Source organism: Amphiprion ocellaris, chromosome 9, assembly GCF_022539595.1.
Source record: "Amphiprion ocellaris isolate individual 3 ecotype Okinawa chromosome 9, ASM2253959v1, whole genome shotgun sequence".
Lineage (NCBI taxonomy): Eukaryota > Metazoa > Chordata > Actinopteri > Pomacentridae > Amphiprion > Amphiprion ocellaris.
Genome location: NC_072774.1, coordinates 31646674 through 31664811, shown reverse-complemented (window position 1 = coordinate 31664811; position 18138 = coordinate 31646674). Strand labels below are relative to the sequence as shown.

The window sequence follows — 18138 nt, the reverse complement described above, 5'->3', positions numbered from 1 at the left end:
ATGATCAATAATCTGTTACTTCAAGCGAATATACAAACACAAGTATTTTAACACTCCACACGGTTAAAATTGGTGCTTCGATCAAACATCACATAAATTCAAGTCAACTATTTGGGACGCATTAAATGCATTTCATAATGCTTGCTACTTCTGTTCCCATTCTGCCATGATTATTCAACAAATGGTTCAATGGATTCAAAAGCTTAAACATGAACATTCTGCAAAACTGACAGGTTTTTCTGGAGGATATATAAACAGTTGCCAGTTTAGTACATCAAACGACAGTCCAGCAAGAAAGCCTGCATGGTTTTGTAACCCTTTCAGACGTTGATAAAAATGTTTCAGAGGTGTTATTTCAACTGAATAGTCATTTTAGAGGATTGTGGTTGCATTGGGTTTCATTGTACTGGCAGGTATTTCTGTTAATTTGTCCACCATGTTTATATCAAAAGCCATAGGCTAGATAATCCCTACTGCATGGAGATTCAGCACAAGGCCAGGCACTGATCACATCTGTGTGGACAAAACTATGTTTACTCCACAAAGGAACGTGGCGGAGTTATGTGACGATCAGCGTCAGTATGTCCGTCTGTCTGTCAGTTAGCAACATTACTTAAAAACGGAATAATGGATTTGGATGAAATTTTCAGGGAAGGCCAGAAATGACACAAGGACCAAGTGATTCGATTTTGGCAGTGATGAGGATTATAGTCTGGGTGCACGGATTTGTTAAAGATTTCTGTATCATCGCGAGATAGCGACACGGTGTCACTGTAACCATGACAACGTCAGCTGCCTGCTGACGATCACATGATTGTGATCCTACTACAAATCGATCGCTGTGGACTTATCGGGACTTAGCCGTCTGAAATTATACAACAACTGAGCACCCTTGGTGAAGTACTGCGCTCTCTGAGTGCTTTTCTTGTTTTGTTTTGTAATTAATCAAGAGCTGTATCACTAAAACCAAACTGTATTGGATTTTGCTGTGCAAATGAACAAATTATTGTTGCACACAGAAAAATGTTTCCGTCTATTTTCTGGCAAAACTCAAAAAGAGGTTGCATGCAAATAGACTAAGCATTTGGATATAAGCAAACCATAACACAGAGATGCAGAGAGAGAGAGAGAGGTCAACGGAGAGAGAGGGAGGGAGAGAAGACAGACAACAGGCCACAGTTGAGGAAACAGCTGGGCCTGGCACAAAAACCAGTCATTTGCTAGCACAATGACTGCTTCACGGGCAACACTCAACCAGCTGAACATAGCTCTGCCCAGACCCTGCTACCACCACAAGAAACAGGAATAAAATGACTCAGCAGAGTTCATAATCCTACACCCTATTTATCACTCACATGCATTTGGTTTCAGCAACACTAAAACAATCAATGTGAAGGAAAACAAAAAAAAAACAACAACAAAAAAAAAAAACCTAGACGAATCTGTGGGAGGAAACACAAGTGAATCGTCTGAAGTGGATGCTTATTCCAGCATAAAGAGGTGAGCAATCACAATGTAGGAGGGCGAAGGCACACTTCATTAACCCCGGTGTAATTGCCGTTTCCTTTTTATTTTGGTATGTGGGGGAAAGAATTAAACTGTTGGTTGGATGCTGATGCAATGTGACTATGAGTGCAGCAGAGAATAACATTGATTACAATGTGGGTGCTGCATTCCTGTGAGGGTGAGAGTAAGACACAATGAAGTTATTAACTCTCAGTATAAGAATTAGGATGTATGTAGGTATAAATCATGCCAAGAGGTCAGTGTTGGCCTTTAAAGCTGATTATAGTTGAAATAATTGCAATCATAGTCATTGGAGAAGCCGTCCTCTACTACTACAGAGCCTGCACATACAGTTTATTATGTTTATTGTCTTACTCTGGGACGGCCTCTCTGATCTTGGGGTCGGTGATCTCCTTGTAGATGGCGGCAGACTGCACCTCCTCCAGGGGACACATGATGCCGTACTCCTCGCACCCATGGGCCTGCACCAGCGGGTCCATGCGGTGAGGGTCAAACATGATGTTGTTGGGTGTCACCAGCAACACCCCACTCACCGCACCCTGACAACAGCGCAGGAAAAAGAGAGATGGGTGGGAAACAATGACATCCATCAGACCATGTACTACATAAAAGGAACAACTTGGCATGTTATCCACCACAAAACATAATCAAAAAGCACCTCTGCCACACAAACAACTACAGACTAAATCCATTTCAGACCACAAATGTCCTAAATCAAGTAGAAGTTATTGAGTGCCAGCACTGACCACTTCAGTGCTTTCATTTGGTACCTGGGAGTGAATCAGCAGTGGTTCAATACCATAGATCTGTATGTGTGAGAGCAGGGCAACCGCCTGGACAGAAACACACACAGACACACTGTGAAATAGGCTGTGTGTGTTTCAGTGTAGGACACTCTGGTAGCTGCTCTGCTCTCAATCAAACTGTGACCAAAAACCCCAACACACACTTAATCTGACCAGCAAGGCTACGTGTTCAGTCATGAAGGGAATCATTTACGGACATGTATGTAGGATTTCTAGCCTGCTGTTGTTTATTCACTGCTGATGCTACTTCTTGACTATGCTGTAAAACTGCAAATCAGAATGTAATTCTTGGAACTAAGGCAAAGCAATATCCCGATCAGAGGATGAAGAAGACATAGACACATCATTTAACTGTGCTGAACATCTTTTAAGATCCTAATTTTAGAAAGTGACTTTACAACACTTCAAGGAGACTCTCTGAAGTCATCTGAACAACATTAGCTATAATCAGTTTAAGTAAACTACTGTCAGCAGGAGAGCTTCTCTTTTAATGTGCTGGTCTACAGGGTTATTCATATCTGCCCACACATGTGCCCACAGCATCAGTATTTCTGTGCTCTCTTTTATTCTCTGGATTCCTGTTTAATTAAGTAATCATTATTAGAAACCACAGCAGTAAACTGTAAAGACATACACTACCATTCAAAAGTTTGGATACATCTTCTCATTCAATGCTTTTTATTTATTTGTATTAGTTTCTACATTGTAGATTAATACTGAAGATTAACACTTTTTGTTTACAACATCATTCCATTTGTATTCTTTTATAGTTTTAATGTCTTCAGTATTAATCTACAATGTTTAAAATAACTAAATAATAACCATTGAATGAGAAGGTGTGTCCAAACTTTTGACTGGTATTGTATCTATGAAAAATGCTATGCATCTTGGTAAAATGACATAAAATGTCCTATTTATGCAATATGACAGAAGGGAACAGCAAAGGAATATTACAATAACTATGATGATTAACAGACTGTCTGCTTGATTCTGCTTTGCTTAAGTGGAGTGTTTCTTAGTTTCTTTGATTTGTTTTCTGTGTATTATGAAATGTTTGTCTAAATGACTGATTCTCTAAAGAAGCACTGGATCTTTGAGCTGAGTAAGTACACGTCGGTGGTGAACGATGAACAGCTTTAGTGTGGAGTATTGAGCGCATTATGTTTCTTTAAATTTGTCTGATAATTCCACATTTACACCTAACCTTTCTGAAAGGTTGGTAGCTGTACTGCATGCTCAGATATTTAATTTGATTCTTTAAAGCCACTTTAATCCACTTTCTCCCATCTGCCATATTTTGGCGTTGGTGTTTTTGCTGCTGGCATTTCATGCTTTTGCCTACAGCAGTTTGTAGATGGTCTGCCTCATTAATTACTGTAGTTTTTTTAATACCGCATCTTACCTTGCCATTAGTGATGTATTTGCAGTTGATCTTGAGGAACTTCTCTGTGAGGGCCTCTTCCTCCTCGGAGGTGGATGACACCACTCTGGACTGGCGCAGAGCTGAGAACAGCGGAGGGTGAACACCTTCTGGTTTCGGGGGGCCATCGGAGTCCTGGAGGAAGCATGGATGGTAGAGGTGTAATTAGGAGAGGGAACATGTGTTAGACTGCTTTTATACTATCCGATTTATCACCTGAAATTAAGGCAAGGCTCTTCTGTGTTGGTAACAAACAGAGAAAAACAGGACGAATGGAGCTTCCAGCTACCTGAATGATGACTCTAAAATTATAAGGCTGTGCTGCACTTTTTTCTGGTGCACGTATCTTGTCTAAATCAACCAAACAGAAAGCTCATAAATAATAAGCACTAGAGCACAGGCATAGCTTGGTTCACTTGGTAATACATGGTGTAACTAATTTGCGTCTCACTTCATCACACTACTGTGACTCTAAATGTATTATCTATACATAAACAGATATTTTCTGCACAGCGGGACAATCAGATTAAAAGATACCCAGTGAAGAGTCAAAAGAACGCACCTCCTGTGTGCCTGAGCTTCACAGTGGTAATTAGGTGAAAAACATTCATACGAGACCGGAGCTTTCATCGTGGTGCACAACTTGATGCGTAGTTAGTGTTATTTCATTAGATACTAACACATCCTTCAGTCAAGGGCAGGTTTAGAAAGCTATGAATTGGGTCCAAAGGATAGAAAGGGGCATTGATAACATTACTTTTTCAGATACAATAAATTAAAGCCAAATAAAATATAAACATTTTAATAGGAAATAAATAAAGAGCTGATAACTGCAACTCCTAACAGTCTACAGCCATGGACAGATTATCAGACAATGGGTTTCTGGACAAGAAAGGCCTTCCATTCCTCGTAGAAAGGTGCAAAACCCCAGAATGAAACAGACACACAACTGCAAATAGTGCAGCTAATCTTGTGTCCATTTGCTGTGTTGTTGTTTGACCTCTTCTTGATGACTGTTTGGGGTGGTTTTGCATCTCATCGTGGTCATTTTATGCCTTTTTGCATCCTTTGATCCACTTTCCAATAATAAATTCTAAAGGTCACCTCATGCCGAGGTTTGGTCCAAGGGCCCTGAGCCAGCACACAGTAGTCATGCTCAGTAATTCCTCAACGATACCCATCACGTTCTGCAGAACATCTATTTTAGTCATGCCTTTAAGCAAAGGAAATTCACGCACTAAAACAAATGTGAGTATATCTGATCAGGTGTATTCTTTATGTATTGTATGTAGACTAGAAACCAGTTGTATGAGGCGTGGGAAGCAATAGTGACTCACCAGCTGGAAGAAACCAATGATAAAGATAAGTAAAATACATAATACACACTTACAAGCATCCAGTATTCTTTCTTTAATAAACCAATATAACACTGAGGGCTGTAGTGATAACCAGCAGATTTGTTAAACAATGTACCCAAGACGACTTACAGACATGCTATTACAATAATGGATAAAAAATAAAATTACTGTCCTCCTGAATTCAACTTCTACCGTCTGTCAGATTCCAAGAGCCAAGAAGGAATTTAAATTATGCTTCAACCATGCTTGGTAATTTCTCCAGTGTGCTGACATATACATACAATACAAACCTATTCTATTACTGCTTCTTCATCTATGCCATGGGAGCTGTGCAGTCTGCCACAGATGGTGTGTGTGCTAGGCTGGAAACACGAGGTGTGGTGGCATTGGTGTTTCTACCAGTGGCCTGTTGCCATGCGATGACTAAACCACAGGGAGAGACTGACGGAAATCTGCGCACAAGGACGACAGTTGGTCTGAGTGACCGAACAATAGTCTACAGGATGAAGTGTCTGTGGCACTGAGGGCCTGTGGAAGGAGTCAGATTGGATGTGGAGACGAGGAGGAGTGTTTAATATGAGATAGGGATGAGAAAAGAGAAAAAAGAGAGCAGGAATAGCAGAAGCAGCAGCAGATATAGTAGCTGCTGGGGAGAAATAAAAAGACAAGATGAAGAGAGCTGTAGGCAATGAAAGGCCATGATTGGAGTGGGGGCAAGGAACAAACAGGAAAAGCAGGACAGAGAGGAGTGTGTGGGAGGAATCATTGAGGAGGGATTTTGACCACGAGGGGAAGGCATCAAGAGCCGGTGGAGAAGTGAAGAGCAGTGAAGAGCTACAGTAGCTGTGAAGAGCTTAGAGAAGAGAGCCGGAGCTCAGAACAACTGTCTGCTGTCCTCCTGACACCCACCCCCACGCCTCCCCCTCTCAGTCTCCCAGCGCAGTCGACAAACAGCCTGCAGCTACTGACCCACACCGACACAAGCGGCCCAGACACTGGCAGCCTGGGAAGGCTGAGGGGGCCGGGCAATCTGTTACAGCCAAAACAAGCTTCTCTGAAAGAGGAGAGCAGAGAGGGACTGAAAAATGGGTAACGGAGATAAAGAGGAGGAGCGAAAATAAAGAATCACATCAAAACAACAACAAAAAAAAGCAGGTTCTCTGATCTGTGACAGCATCTACCATTGATGGCTTTAAGATCTGACGCCCAGCTGTTGAAGATGAAGACTGCGCGTAGGTATTCATCCAGCTTGTCACCCATTTCAACTCAACACGCCTCACCTACACAACTCCACTACATCGCTTCACTTTTCAAGCAAGTCACTTCCCAGTGACTCATCCAAACTGGCCTCCGTGTTCTGAGGTTAAATATGAAAAACACAGCAGACGTTCCCACACACAAAGAAAGAAAAGAAGAAAAACTGCCTCGGATCCACCTGGGTGCACATGTGCAGCACACACCTGGATGGAAATGAGTGACTACAGATGTCCAAGCATGTCCTCCTTCAAAGAAATGCATCACAAACAGTCTTACATTCCCTGTGATTAAATCTGGCACATCTCTGAAAAGGGTGTTGTGTGTTGGCAACAAAACAACACCCATCGCACATCCCACACAGTCCACAGGAGAGACGACTGTCAAGGCACACTTGCTGTCCATCAGCTGAGAGTGGCTGTTCATACGGCAACACAAAGTGATAGGTAATGATATGTCTCTCTGGTACTTTGCCAAATTATGACTCGCTGCAGCTGTATTTGTACATGATGTTGCTATGTGGGCTGACAATCAGAAAATACTATGAAAGGATAAAACAGTGAGAAAAAGTCGGCCCGTTTAACTGACTGCCAATGGTGACATATTGTCAAAAGCTGACAATCTGTCCTTTTATGCAGCTTTTATTGTGAAATTCTTATTAATAACTGGCTGACAAAACAACAACAAACAAAAACACTTTGCTCATTGTTTCACCAGGTTATAGCCTATGGAGTCTCGTGGAGTTGCTATGATTACTATTGCTACAAAATTAATTAAGTTTTTCTTTTCACACAAAATCTGCACAGTCATCAGCAATCATCACCTGGCACATCTGACATCCAGCTGAGCTGCCAACTCCTTCCTGCCTTCCCTGTGGTTCCTCCCTGACTACCTGTCTCCATGCTTCTTCCTGCTGCACGCTGCTATTGGCTGCTTGTTTTACTTTCTCATTCCAACACTCCACCTCCAGCTGTCTGGTTCCTTCTAAACAGTACTTGTAATATCACTTATTACGTTGTAAACTGTAGTCCTCTTTGATGTACTGCATATAAACAGAGATTCGCTCCCCTCATCCCCTCACTGTACTCCAAACTGAGTATCTTGCATGCTGTCCTTGTTGTGAAATCCAACAGTATAACCATTGATACAATAATATTGGATGTTCGCCATCATAAATTAGAGCAGTGTCTCCAAATCTTTTTGGTGTAATATCCCCCACTGTCCTGTCAGATGAACTAAAGTACCCACCTGCCAGGTGTTACTTTAAATTGGATGTTATTTAACGACACTGACTGCATAAACATGGAACTGAACTGTCAAAAAAATGTGGTATTGTGAGAATGCATTTGCAGCGACAAAGCTGGTCATTTCAACAACTCATTTATTACTTGGAGCTTTTTCAACATTTATGTGCTACAGTTAGCGAACTACTTCAGTTGTTTATCCACTATGCTTAGCATCTGAAATATTTAGCCATTACTATTAGCTAACGTTTTTAGCAGTTCATTCATTACTTTTAGCTTTTCAACCATTTATCTTTTACTTTTAGCTAACTATTTAAGTTGTCTATCCATAAGCATTAGCCTTGTGGCTATAATTTTCGATGCTCTTTTTGCTTTTTATCATTTATTTCTCTTGTGAACAGATTTCAGAGATTCTTCCAATATTTCGGTAATTCGGTTAATCTATATAGACTTGTGCAAGTTGTGACCTCTCCAGGTTGGGCAGTTGGGCCAGAAGATCATGTAATGATGTTTTCAGGTAGAATCTCAATTTACGATCTGAATCACAATTCTCCCCGCTGATTTTGTAGAACTTATGCGATAACATCATCAGCTTTGCAAATGATCTTAATTTGGCATATGAGCTGCTTTTCACAAGAGTTATATAGGTCATGTCACCGAGGATGCCATGTGTAAGTATTTTATTTAGAAAGGTGCTTTTTCACCATTCAGCTATTACCATTTGCTAACTATTTTGGCAGGTAATCCATTACTTTTAGCTTTTTAACCAAACAAACTATTTAAGTTGTTTATCCATTACTCTAAGTCTTTTAGCTATTTTTTTTAGTTATTATTTTAGTTTCTATTATTTTAAGTTTTTAACCTTTTGTCCATCACTTTGCAACAATATATACTTTTTCACTATTTTGAACATATAATAGCTTTTAATGTAAAAATTCTTAGACAACCAATTAAACCGTCTACACTCAACATTTCCATAATTATCTGAAATGTTTAAGCATTACTTCAAGCTATAATTATATTATTCTACACTCTAACTAGTGTTCATGCCTCGTCAGTTGTAGCATTTACTGTTCATGTATTACAGCTGACTGAATATGTGGACATACTGTATGCTTTTAAATTAAATTGTAATTTAATTTGTGAAATTAGTAGGTTAAGTTAATCTTTCCACCCTGAGGTACTATTAACCCTTGTGAGTAATCAATGCGTTAGGGTATTAGCTAGCTAAAATTAGCTAACACTAAGCACAAAAGGCAGCTGAAAGATCAATACAGTTTTGTATTTTGTACAAGGCTAGGGCATTTAAACCGGCACCACTCAGTCAAAAACACTTCAGATAATTGAGGTGAATATTGCTTTTCTGCTTTTATTCTCTAATTTATGACCAGTGTTTGTCCTGCACTTGCCTCTAAGGCATCCAATATTTTCTCAGCTGGTGCTGGAGTGTAGTACCCAGAGGGGTGACACTAAACTCACCTGCCTCTTTAATATATCCCGTATTAACCCTCAGCTTCATTCAGACAGCCAGGATTATAAGGCAAGGCAACAGACAGTGGGAAAAAATATGAGTGAACTCAGACAATCTTAGAGAAATACCCTATAATGCAGACAAACAGACTTTATTTGACAGCATTTGAGGTGAGCTGTGACGTGCTGATGTCCTGAAGTGACCACATTCCACTCAAGAGTCCTGGGAACAGGATTTCTTTCTTCCACGTTGAGTGAGAGCATGTAACATGAAAGGGAGAGAAAGAGCACAGTGCAGCATAGTGGACTGGCTGCTGCTCCGAAATCCAAAGATGAAAGAGCTGCTGTGCTGGCCTCAGACTGTGAGTGACGTCTGAGGGGGGAGGATGGAGGAACTGGACGAAGAGAAAAGCTGAGGTGGAAAATAGTGAGGGAGGGAGGGAGGGAGGGCTGCTGGGAACAATACGGCCTGATGTGACCACCATGAGCTTGTCTGAGGGTTTCCAGGAGGTGGATGGAGGATGGCAGCACTGCAGTAATGTACTCTACAGGAAGCTGACAGTGATGCTGGGGACAGGAGATGAGTGTAACAGTGTTAGATGACAGATTAGGTGGGGCTAACAGAAATCAATACCCTTTTAGTTTCAGACAAATATTTCTCTCCTCACCCAGAGTTAAAAGTAGGAGAGAAAAAACATCTAGAAGAGGCTGTGGCTTCTGTAAAATATGGCTTCTATCCAGGCCATAGTGAGGTAGTGAGCTGTACTGATACACAAACATCAGAAAGAACAAGAAAAATATCTGGCAGATAAAATCATTTTAAAAATGATGCATTGTTTTGCATCTGCAATGTAGGGACAGAAATGATGATAAATAGCTAAAGATGTAGGAGGAAAAGTCTGCAGGTGCATCCTGGCTTTGACCTTGACAGTGACACATGGTGAAACCAAAAATCAATCCACAGCTCCACCTTGTGGGCATGGCTGCGTTCTGCAAGAGGGAGCACACAATGGTTGAGATTCATCAAACGCCTGAAGCTACAAGTCCTCAAGTACAATCTGTACTGTTGTTCCTATCATACATCATAACAGGAAATATCAGACTGTAGCCAGTCAGATATCACACTGTAGCCCTCGTGAGCTGATGTACTGAATCTGCTGCACAGAGATCCTTTACAAAACATTCATTTTTAAGTTGAAGATTTGTACTAAAACAGGTACTGGATTTTTGGAGATAGCACCAAATATATTGGTAACCTAAACTGGTTCTACTTCCTGTAATGCTAATTTTAGATCACACCCCAGAAGGAAGAGAGGAAGGAAGGAAGGAAGGAAGGAAGGAAGGAAGGAAGGAAGGAGGGAGGCAAAAGTGTTGCCAAAAGAGGAAGAGACAGAGAAGGTCACAGTGGTAGCTGCACCGCCCGGGTAAGTGTGTGTGTGTGTGTGTGTGTGTGTGTGTGTGTGTGTGTGTGGGTCTGGATAGGATGGGAAGGACGTGCCTGCCCACACAGATGACCAGAGACCAACTACGCCAGCGAGCCGTTGGCTGCCAAATAATCCAACGACAGTGAGACCGCCAGCCGGAAAGTCAGCCAGCTGCCCATGCACACACACATGTACATACTCACATGCACGCACAAACACACACACAGATCCAGTCAGACAGCCAGCCAACGATCCATGCCTGCAAGATGTGTTACTTTTTGCTGCCAATACCAGCGGGCCAGCAGGCAGACCGAGAGCATGAAGACACTTCAGAGCTGCCTTATCTGGCCTTTAGCTCCATCAGAGAAACACTGAACAATGGAACTGGATGCCGAAAAACACTTTTACCTTCCTTACTGAAGCATGAGCACTGTTGTAAAGCAAGTGCATTAAAGCATGATGGCTTCATCTTTAACAGCAATACTAAACAGACTTAATGTGACACCTGTTACAAATAACTCTTTCTCATCTAGTTTCTTATGAATAGTGGAAATAACCGAAGGGTATTCATTCAGTGGCAGATTTGCTCAATTTTGTCACTTTGGAACCTGATAAAATAAGTGTTTGTCTGAAGTCCATCACATCCAAAAATGTTAATTTATCAGTCATGGAGCCAAGGATGGTATTAACGAATGGGTGAAGCATTATGTGAAAACTGTTTATAGTTCATACACATGCTGTAGAAAGGTAAGATGATGTTCAAAATCATTTAAAACAATGTTGTATTCATTAAAATGTCTAAAAACAACTACACCAATGCTATATATTTTGTTGCCTTGTTTTTCATTTAAATACATTTTTCAAACAAGGTTCAAACGCAGAGAAATGCTTGTGACGCTACATCACGTTTTTCACTGTACTGGTGCATTATATTTTCTTTATCCAATCATCTGTAGCTGGGGAAGCACAGTAAACACCAGATGATACACAGAGAGTGCAGAAGGAAGAAGAAATCAACAAACTAGTTAGCTAGCCATTCTGTTGTTTATTTCTTTTTACTGCTTGTAGTGCTCACTCGTGATGGATCACGATTATTTTAGTAAGATTTCTGTGATCATGCTAAAATAATATGTTTAAAATAATTATATTGGGCTACTCCACAGCTGAGTTCAACACAGTGTTGGTGACATGTTTAGCTGTTTAACAAACAATACTGATTTTATGGCTCTCAACATGTGCTACTACGTCTTACCATGCACCCTTGTATGCAACTGCTACAGTTACAAAGTCATATTGTAATATACAGCTTTATTTAAAGCTCCAAGCTGGTTAACCACTGGAAGGAAAATTTCATTTCTTTGTAGGGTGGTTGCACCAGAACCAGATTGAAAAATTGTCATTGTCTGTAGACCAACGTCATGCACACTTTTGAGGGTGCCAAAAAGAAGATTTTTACTACAACACTGGATAACACCACATCTATTTGAAAAGGGCCAAACTTTTATGTTTAGGCGAACATTTCAACCATTAAACACGTAAGGCTTGTGGAGTGTGTAACAACAAACCATAAGTGGTGGACGATGTGCAGGAAGGACTCAGATCAGCAGCGGTTCCAACTCACAACTTTGAGGACTAAAAAGATCTGCTGCTAATTGGGCATCTTCAGAGGTCTTGCAGAGTCCATGTCTTGGCAGGTCAGAGCTGTTTTGGTGGTAAATTAAGGACTCCACAGTGTATTAAACCAGGGTGGTCATAATGCTTTGGCTCATCAATTTATGGGTTTTTGTGGGTTCATGAAGCATAAAACTGCGAGGCTTCACAAAAGCAGATATGTTTTTAGCTCTAACGTAAATGAATAATAATACTCTGTAGCAGCATGTTATGTTTAATGGCTCTGATTATCTGAACATCTAATAGCCTTTTTAAACATCTCGTGCTCGATCTGACTCTTTTTATATCCCAGTCTCAAAGAGAAGCATCTGAAACTAGCTGCTCTTTAGGGCGTTTGTCTTCATCAGGGTTACACCAGCTATTTGCTGCTTGCACTGCTATTACTACACACCTCCCAGAACCATTCATTTTGATAATATCCTCATTGAGACGAGCGTGCCGAGCACCAAAATAGGCTCGTAATTAAAAGATGCTGGGGATTCTGGCAAAAAAAAGAAAAGGTGCAGAGTGAGTTATTAAGGTCCTTCCTGTGGTTTAAAAATCAAATAGCACCTGGATGCTGCATCCTTCTATACAACTATCAGCTAACACACACAGACCCTGGAAGGCAGAGAGAGAGGAGTGTGCAGGCAGACACACACAAACATGCAGAGTTGACACACACACACACACACACACACACACACACACACACACACACACACACACACACACACACACACACACACACACACACACACACACACACACACACACACACACACACACACACACACACACACACACACAACGCCTCCACAAACACACAAACAGAGCTGACACATTGGGTGAGGTAATGTTCCCTCCCTGCTAAGTTCCAAGCACACTTCCTCTGCCTGGAATAATTGCTGCCTGGCTGCTTGTCTGGGAGAGCGAGCTGCTCCGTTCATTAGTTGCTCTAAATATCAGACACGGCATCACTTTTAAAGGCTTAATTTCTCTGCAGTCACAGCCCCTCTCTCTGATCCTCCCCCGTCGACAGCCACAGAATATGCTCCTGTTCTCACAGGCAATGACCTAAATAGATAAGTAGTAAATGAACGGGGCCTTTCTTTTGGAAACCATGGAGAAATTAACGGACAGGGATGAGGGCAGACCAGAGGGAGAACGCTGGTAGTGGGAGGGCGTCTGAACTCTAGTGGAGCGGCAGTGGCAGCAATGGCGACGGAGACCTGCAGTATCCATTTTCTTGCAAAAGCGGCAAAACCAGACCTACGTTTCCATGGAGACCAGCAAACAGTCATATTTCTTAAGGGACCACTGGGCTTCCAGCGGAGCCTAATGATTGGCTTATTCAGATGCTGCAGACACAAAACCCGCGGGAGACGGCTCACACTGCTGGTCTTAAGAGCTGTGAGGCCAGGATGTGTGCGGATCACTTGACCAGACCTGAAGTCGCTTCAAACAAAATACAACCAACCTCCAGCTTTTCTACATGTCTTACGCTAGACTAGTGAATCTGAGATGGACAAGTGAGAGGAAATGTGATGTGATGTAGATCCTTATGTCTCAGCAAAACAGGGTGATGCTGGAATGAATGGGATCCTGAACTGATTTTTGCATGCATGCACCACCCCAGTTACCCACATTAATGTCATGTATCTCCATCTCTCTATGAAGCAATTACAACATAGAGTGAAACCAAAATTGCTGTCAGCTTGGATACTAATTAAGAGCTCAGAATTTGCACAGACGCTTTCTCTAATAGCCCCTTTCACACATTCACCTTCCTGTGTAACTACTCTAGTCATTTTACACATCTCTCTCATGTTTGAAAAAGGACAAGCTGTTACTCCCTCCATAGGTCAAGCATTGATTTAAATAAGCCACATTAAAAGGCCATGCACAAGATGAAGGTAAATGTACATAAAAAGGTCCTTCTAGAACCGCATGCTACAGTTACAGTGAGAGTTTTACTTTTTTATAGCTACTGAAGCGCATGTTATGTCAAATCCTGCAGCTATTTGTCAAAGCTAATGCTGAGATAGTCAAAAATCTATACATGGATTGAGAGCATGTGGTATTTTACACACAGTGGAAAGCACCAAAACAAGTATCTGTTGGGCTGGAAAAGCTGGTTTACTTCATAAAGTCTACAACAGTCAGCAAATTGTTTTGAAATATTTTGACTATGGAATCTTGGAAAAACACAAAGAAAAAAGAGAAAAAGTTAGGTCTTTTTTCTGTTTTAAATCAAAAATACACCAGTCTTATACATTTGACATTAAAATAATAAATAACACGGCTCATTTATTTATTTCATTGATTAAAAAAAGGAAGTTAAAAATTGCTTGTTGGTTGGAGGTTTATGTATTCATTTATTACTCCTCCAAGGAACGCAGCGGAGTATTGTCACGATTAGCATACGTTTGTCTGTCTGTCCGTCTGTCTGTTAGCAACATTACTCAAAAACAGACTAATGGATTTGGATGAAATTTTCCGGGAAGGTCAGAAATGACACAAGGACCAAGTGATTAGATTTTGGCAGTGATGCAGCTTATAGTCTGGATCCACGGATTTGTTAAGGATTTCTGTATCACTGCGAGAAAGCACAGCGTCACTGTAACCATGACAACCAGTGAACACTACGTCAGCTGCTTGCTGATGATCACATGATTGTGATCCTACTACAAATCCACCGCTGAAGACTTATCAGGTATTATCCGTCGGAAATGATACGATGACTGAGCAGCCTTGGCGGAGTACTGTGCTCTCTTTTCTTGTTTATATTTGTTATGGACCATGTACAATACATAAATTGTGCAAGTCCACATTTCATGCTTCGTACCAGAGTTAACTACTTTTCATCTGTGCCTAGGATCACATTTCGAGTTCCTGTATCTTAGCTGTCCTCATATCAAGGACAATAATGTAAATACCTGAAGGTTTTAGACTTTATTGAGCGACTGACATTTTTGAAGGTATTTAATGCTGTCCTTCTCAGAATGTCAACTACACTTAACCTGCATTGACTGCAATATTAAATCCTTTCCAGCATTGAAAGTACAACGGAGAGAACATGCACATTTTCTGAGCTCATGCAGTAGAAGGAATAATTTTGTAGTTTCACAGGGACCATCACACAACAGAAAAGACAGCTATTGTTGGAAAGTAACACACGTCCTTGTGCCTGACTATATATGTATCACTTCTTGTCCTGTCCATGGAAAATACAAAGGAGGTTTTATTGGCACCTCTTGTTGTCTTTTCTGCCCTTGACAGCATGACACATCATCCTGGATGTTCACCTTTAGGCCAACAATGAATGGAGCTCTAAAACGTGACAGCAGTGACTGAAGGATAAGTCGGTATTTATGTGTGTTTTGTGTGAGTGTGTGGCGGTAACAGAGAGGCAAACAACTAGACTGCTTCTGGTTCAGCTGTGGGTATATGGACAAGCAACGTAAGTGAGTGGACTGTATGGTAATCATGAGTCTAAAGCCCTTTTCAGAGGTTCACTCTTTTCTGTTAATCTGATGGAATCTGAACGTGTCGGCTTCATGTCTGAATGAGCACCCTGCTTAGTTTTCCGGCAGCAATCTCGGACCCAGTAAAATTTCCCTATCACTTTCAACATGACACCAGTCTGAAGCACATGCCGTCACATTAAAGGAGAGTCACGTGCATACTTCCAGTTGTGTGAAGTGATTTAGTGAAGGCTTTTTCCACATGTTAGAACCAGTACTGGTCCAAAAACATCACAGCGAGTAAAACACCCTGTTAGTCGTTTCCTTTGCTCCATTAGGATACAAACTGAAATGTCTGTGAAAATTAAACTTTGCTGTGATAAAAACAAAGACTAACAGCACAGATTATGAAAGTGATGGATGTATTTCAGTTTATTCACAGCTGTCAGGATATATTTATTTTTCTGTTGGTGAAATATTCTCAGATTATCATTAAACACTGAGAACATTTTGGGTGTTTAGGAAACCTTAATTAAACTAGGCTATTATTTGTTAAGTTTTTCGTATACTTTTGCATTAATACCTATTACACATCACTTGTCCAATCTCATGTGAATGACAAATACCACATGCGTGCCATGGCTGCGAGGAACAATTACAAAAAAGTGACCCAAGTCTGAATGACAGATTGCCATCGCTTTAACATTGATATAAGCAGAAATGTAACATATCCCATGTCTGAAAAGGGCTTAAGGTCTGCATGTAGGGCCTAAAATGAATGACTGCGAAGTGGCAAATTGAACCTTGGGGCATAAATCAACACCAGTCACCTGCTGGAGATAACAGCATTGAAATGCATTTGTGAAATATAGATTATACTTCATATAGATATCAAATTCTCTGAAAGACAACAGTGAACTCTCACATTAACACTCAAATAAAAGCGAAACATTGGCTCTGCATCAGAAAGCATTTCCATCTTCTTTTCTCCTCCTGGGATATCCAACATTAAGGGCAACCTACAGCAGCTATGAGGTCACCACAGAAGAACAAAAAGGATCCGAAAGACCAATAAGATCTTTAGCATATGTGTCAAGTTTTAGATCAAAATTCAAAGATCTGAATATGATGTGATTCATTGTTTTCTGTGAGTGAGTGAGATGGTGCGTCAGAGGTGTGGTCAACATACCGTCACCTTCTCTAAATCAGCTTCTGAGGAGGTGGGAGACAAGGGGCTGATGGGACTGAGGGAAGGGGAGCTTCCGACACTGGAGACGTACTCGGGATCAGGAACGTACAGAACCTGCAAACACAATCCGTCTCTGTATTTACACAGGCGCTGCCTTTGTGCAAACATCACACATACACGCTCACACGCAAAGGTAGAGACAGCGGAGAATCTCTCTCACAACCATACCACAAGTTTGACAAGACAAATAACATGAAATCATGTGAATAGCCTAATGCTATTGACAAGATAAACAGACAGAGGGAAAGTGACGATCATGAAGACAAGTCAGCTTGTTAGAATTAGCAGTGATGTAATGTCAAAGTTAAGACATACCCTGAATGTAGTTCATGCTTATATTTATTTTATTTCATTATGGGACTGTAACTAGTAATATATCATTTACTGCTAAAGCTGCTGATTCTTTTCTCAATTGACTAATTCATTGTCTTACTTTGAAAATGTTATAAAATGGTTTTTAAAAAAGTCACAATTCCCAAAGCCAACCATGACATTCAATTGCTGGACAAACCATCTCCAGTTATCTCACAGAGATGTTTTGCAACACAGTCACTAGGCAGGTTATTGTTAGCGGTTTAATGAGAAGTTGGCCAAACTGATGAGCTCTAACATGCTCATCTGCTTTTTATCTGAGAGTTGGATAACAGAATCCAGTGATTTATGTCTGTGTGCTAAACATGAAGCTACAACCAGAAGATGCCAGCTCGGTCTATCATAATGCTGGCAACCATTGGGGAAATCAGCTATGTTTAAAGGTAATAAAACGGCTAAAACTTATCTATATATCATGTTTGTTTAACCTGAACAAATACCAAAGCACAAACTATAAGTCCTGGTTATATGTGGAGTTATGCACTTGAGTATTATTATTTAATTTTTTATTTTTTTGGCCAGGCAAGCCATTCATCTTTGTTTTCATTCACTATGCTAAGCTAAGCTAACTGTCTCCTGGCTGTACAACAACAGATTTAGCCCACAGACATGAAGAACAGATTTTCTCATCTAATTCTCAGCACCATAGCCAATGAGTGCATATCCCAAACAGTTCTTTTAAGAGAGGAGCAACCAAGGCAGCCTTTCTCCTAATTTAGCTCATGATTACAAAACAGAAAATACAGGGATTGGGAAAGTGTCTCTGTCCTAGTTTGATATAAAAGGGGTTCCTCTACAGTGACTACATCTGTAGAGAGTTTTACAATTGCCGAACATGTCCAAAATATTGTTTTTAGATTAGAATTTTTTGGCCTGTATAAGGAAGTCAGGACATGA

The 18138-nt window shown here is 40.8% G+C and overlaps 1 protein-coding gene across 11 annotated transcripts in view; it reads right to left on the bottom strand.

Moving 5' to 3' along the window:
* Positions 1-18138, bottom strand: part of oxr1a (oxidation resistance 1a) — a 237337-nt gene that overhangs the window by 18327 nt on the left and 200872 nt on the right. For 7 of the 11 annotated variants that reach the window (XM_055013291.1, XM_035944211.2, XM_035944213.2 and 4 more), the window contains 3 exons: positions 16810-16923; positions 3736-3888; positions 1882-2066 (listed from right to left, as the gene is read on the bottom strand). In XM_055013291.1, the coding sequence (XP_054869266.1) occupies positions 1882-2066; positions 3736-3888; positions 16810-16923 (452 nt within the window). The remainder of the gene's footprint in view (positions 1-1881; positions 2067-3735; positions 3889-16809; positions 16924-18138) is intronic. The other 4 variants (XM_035944214.2, XM_055013294.1, XM_055013295.1 and 1 more) reach the window with 1 other exon arrangement.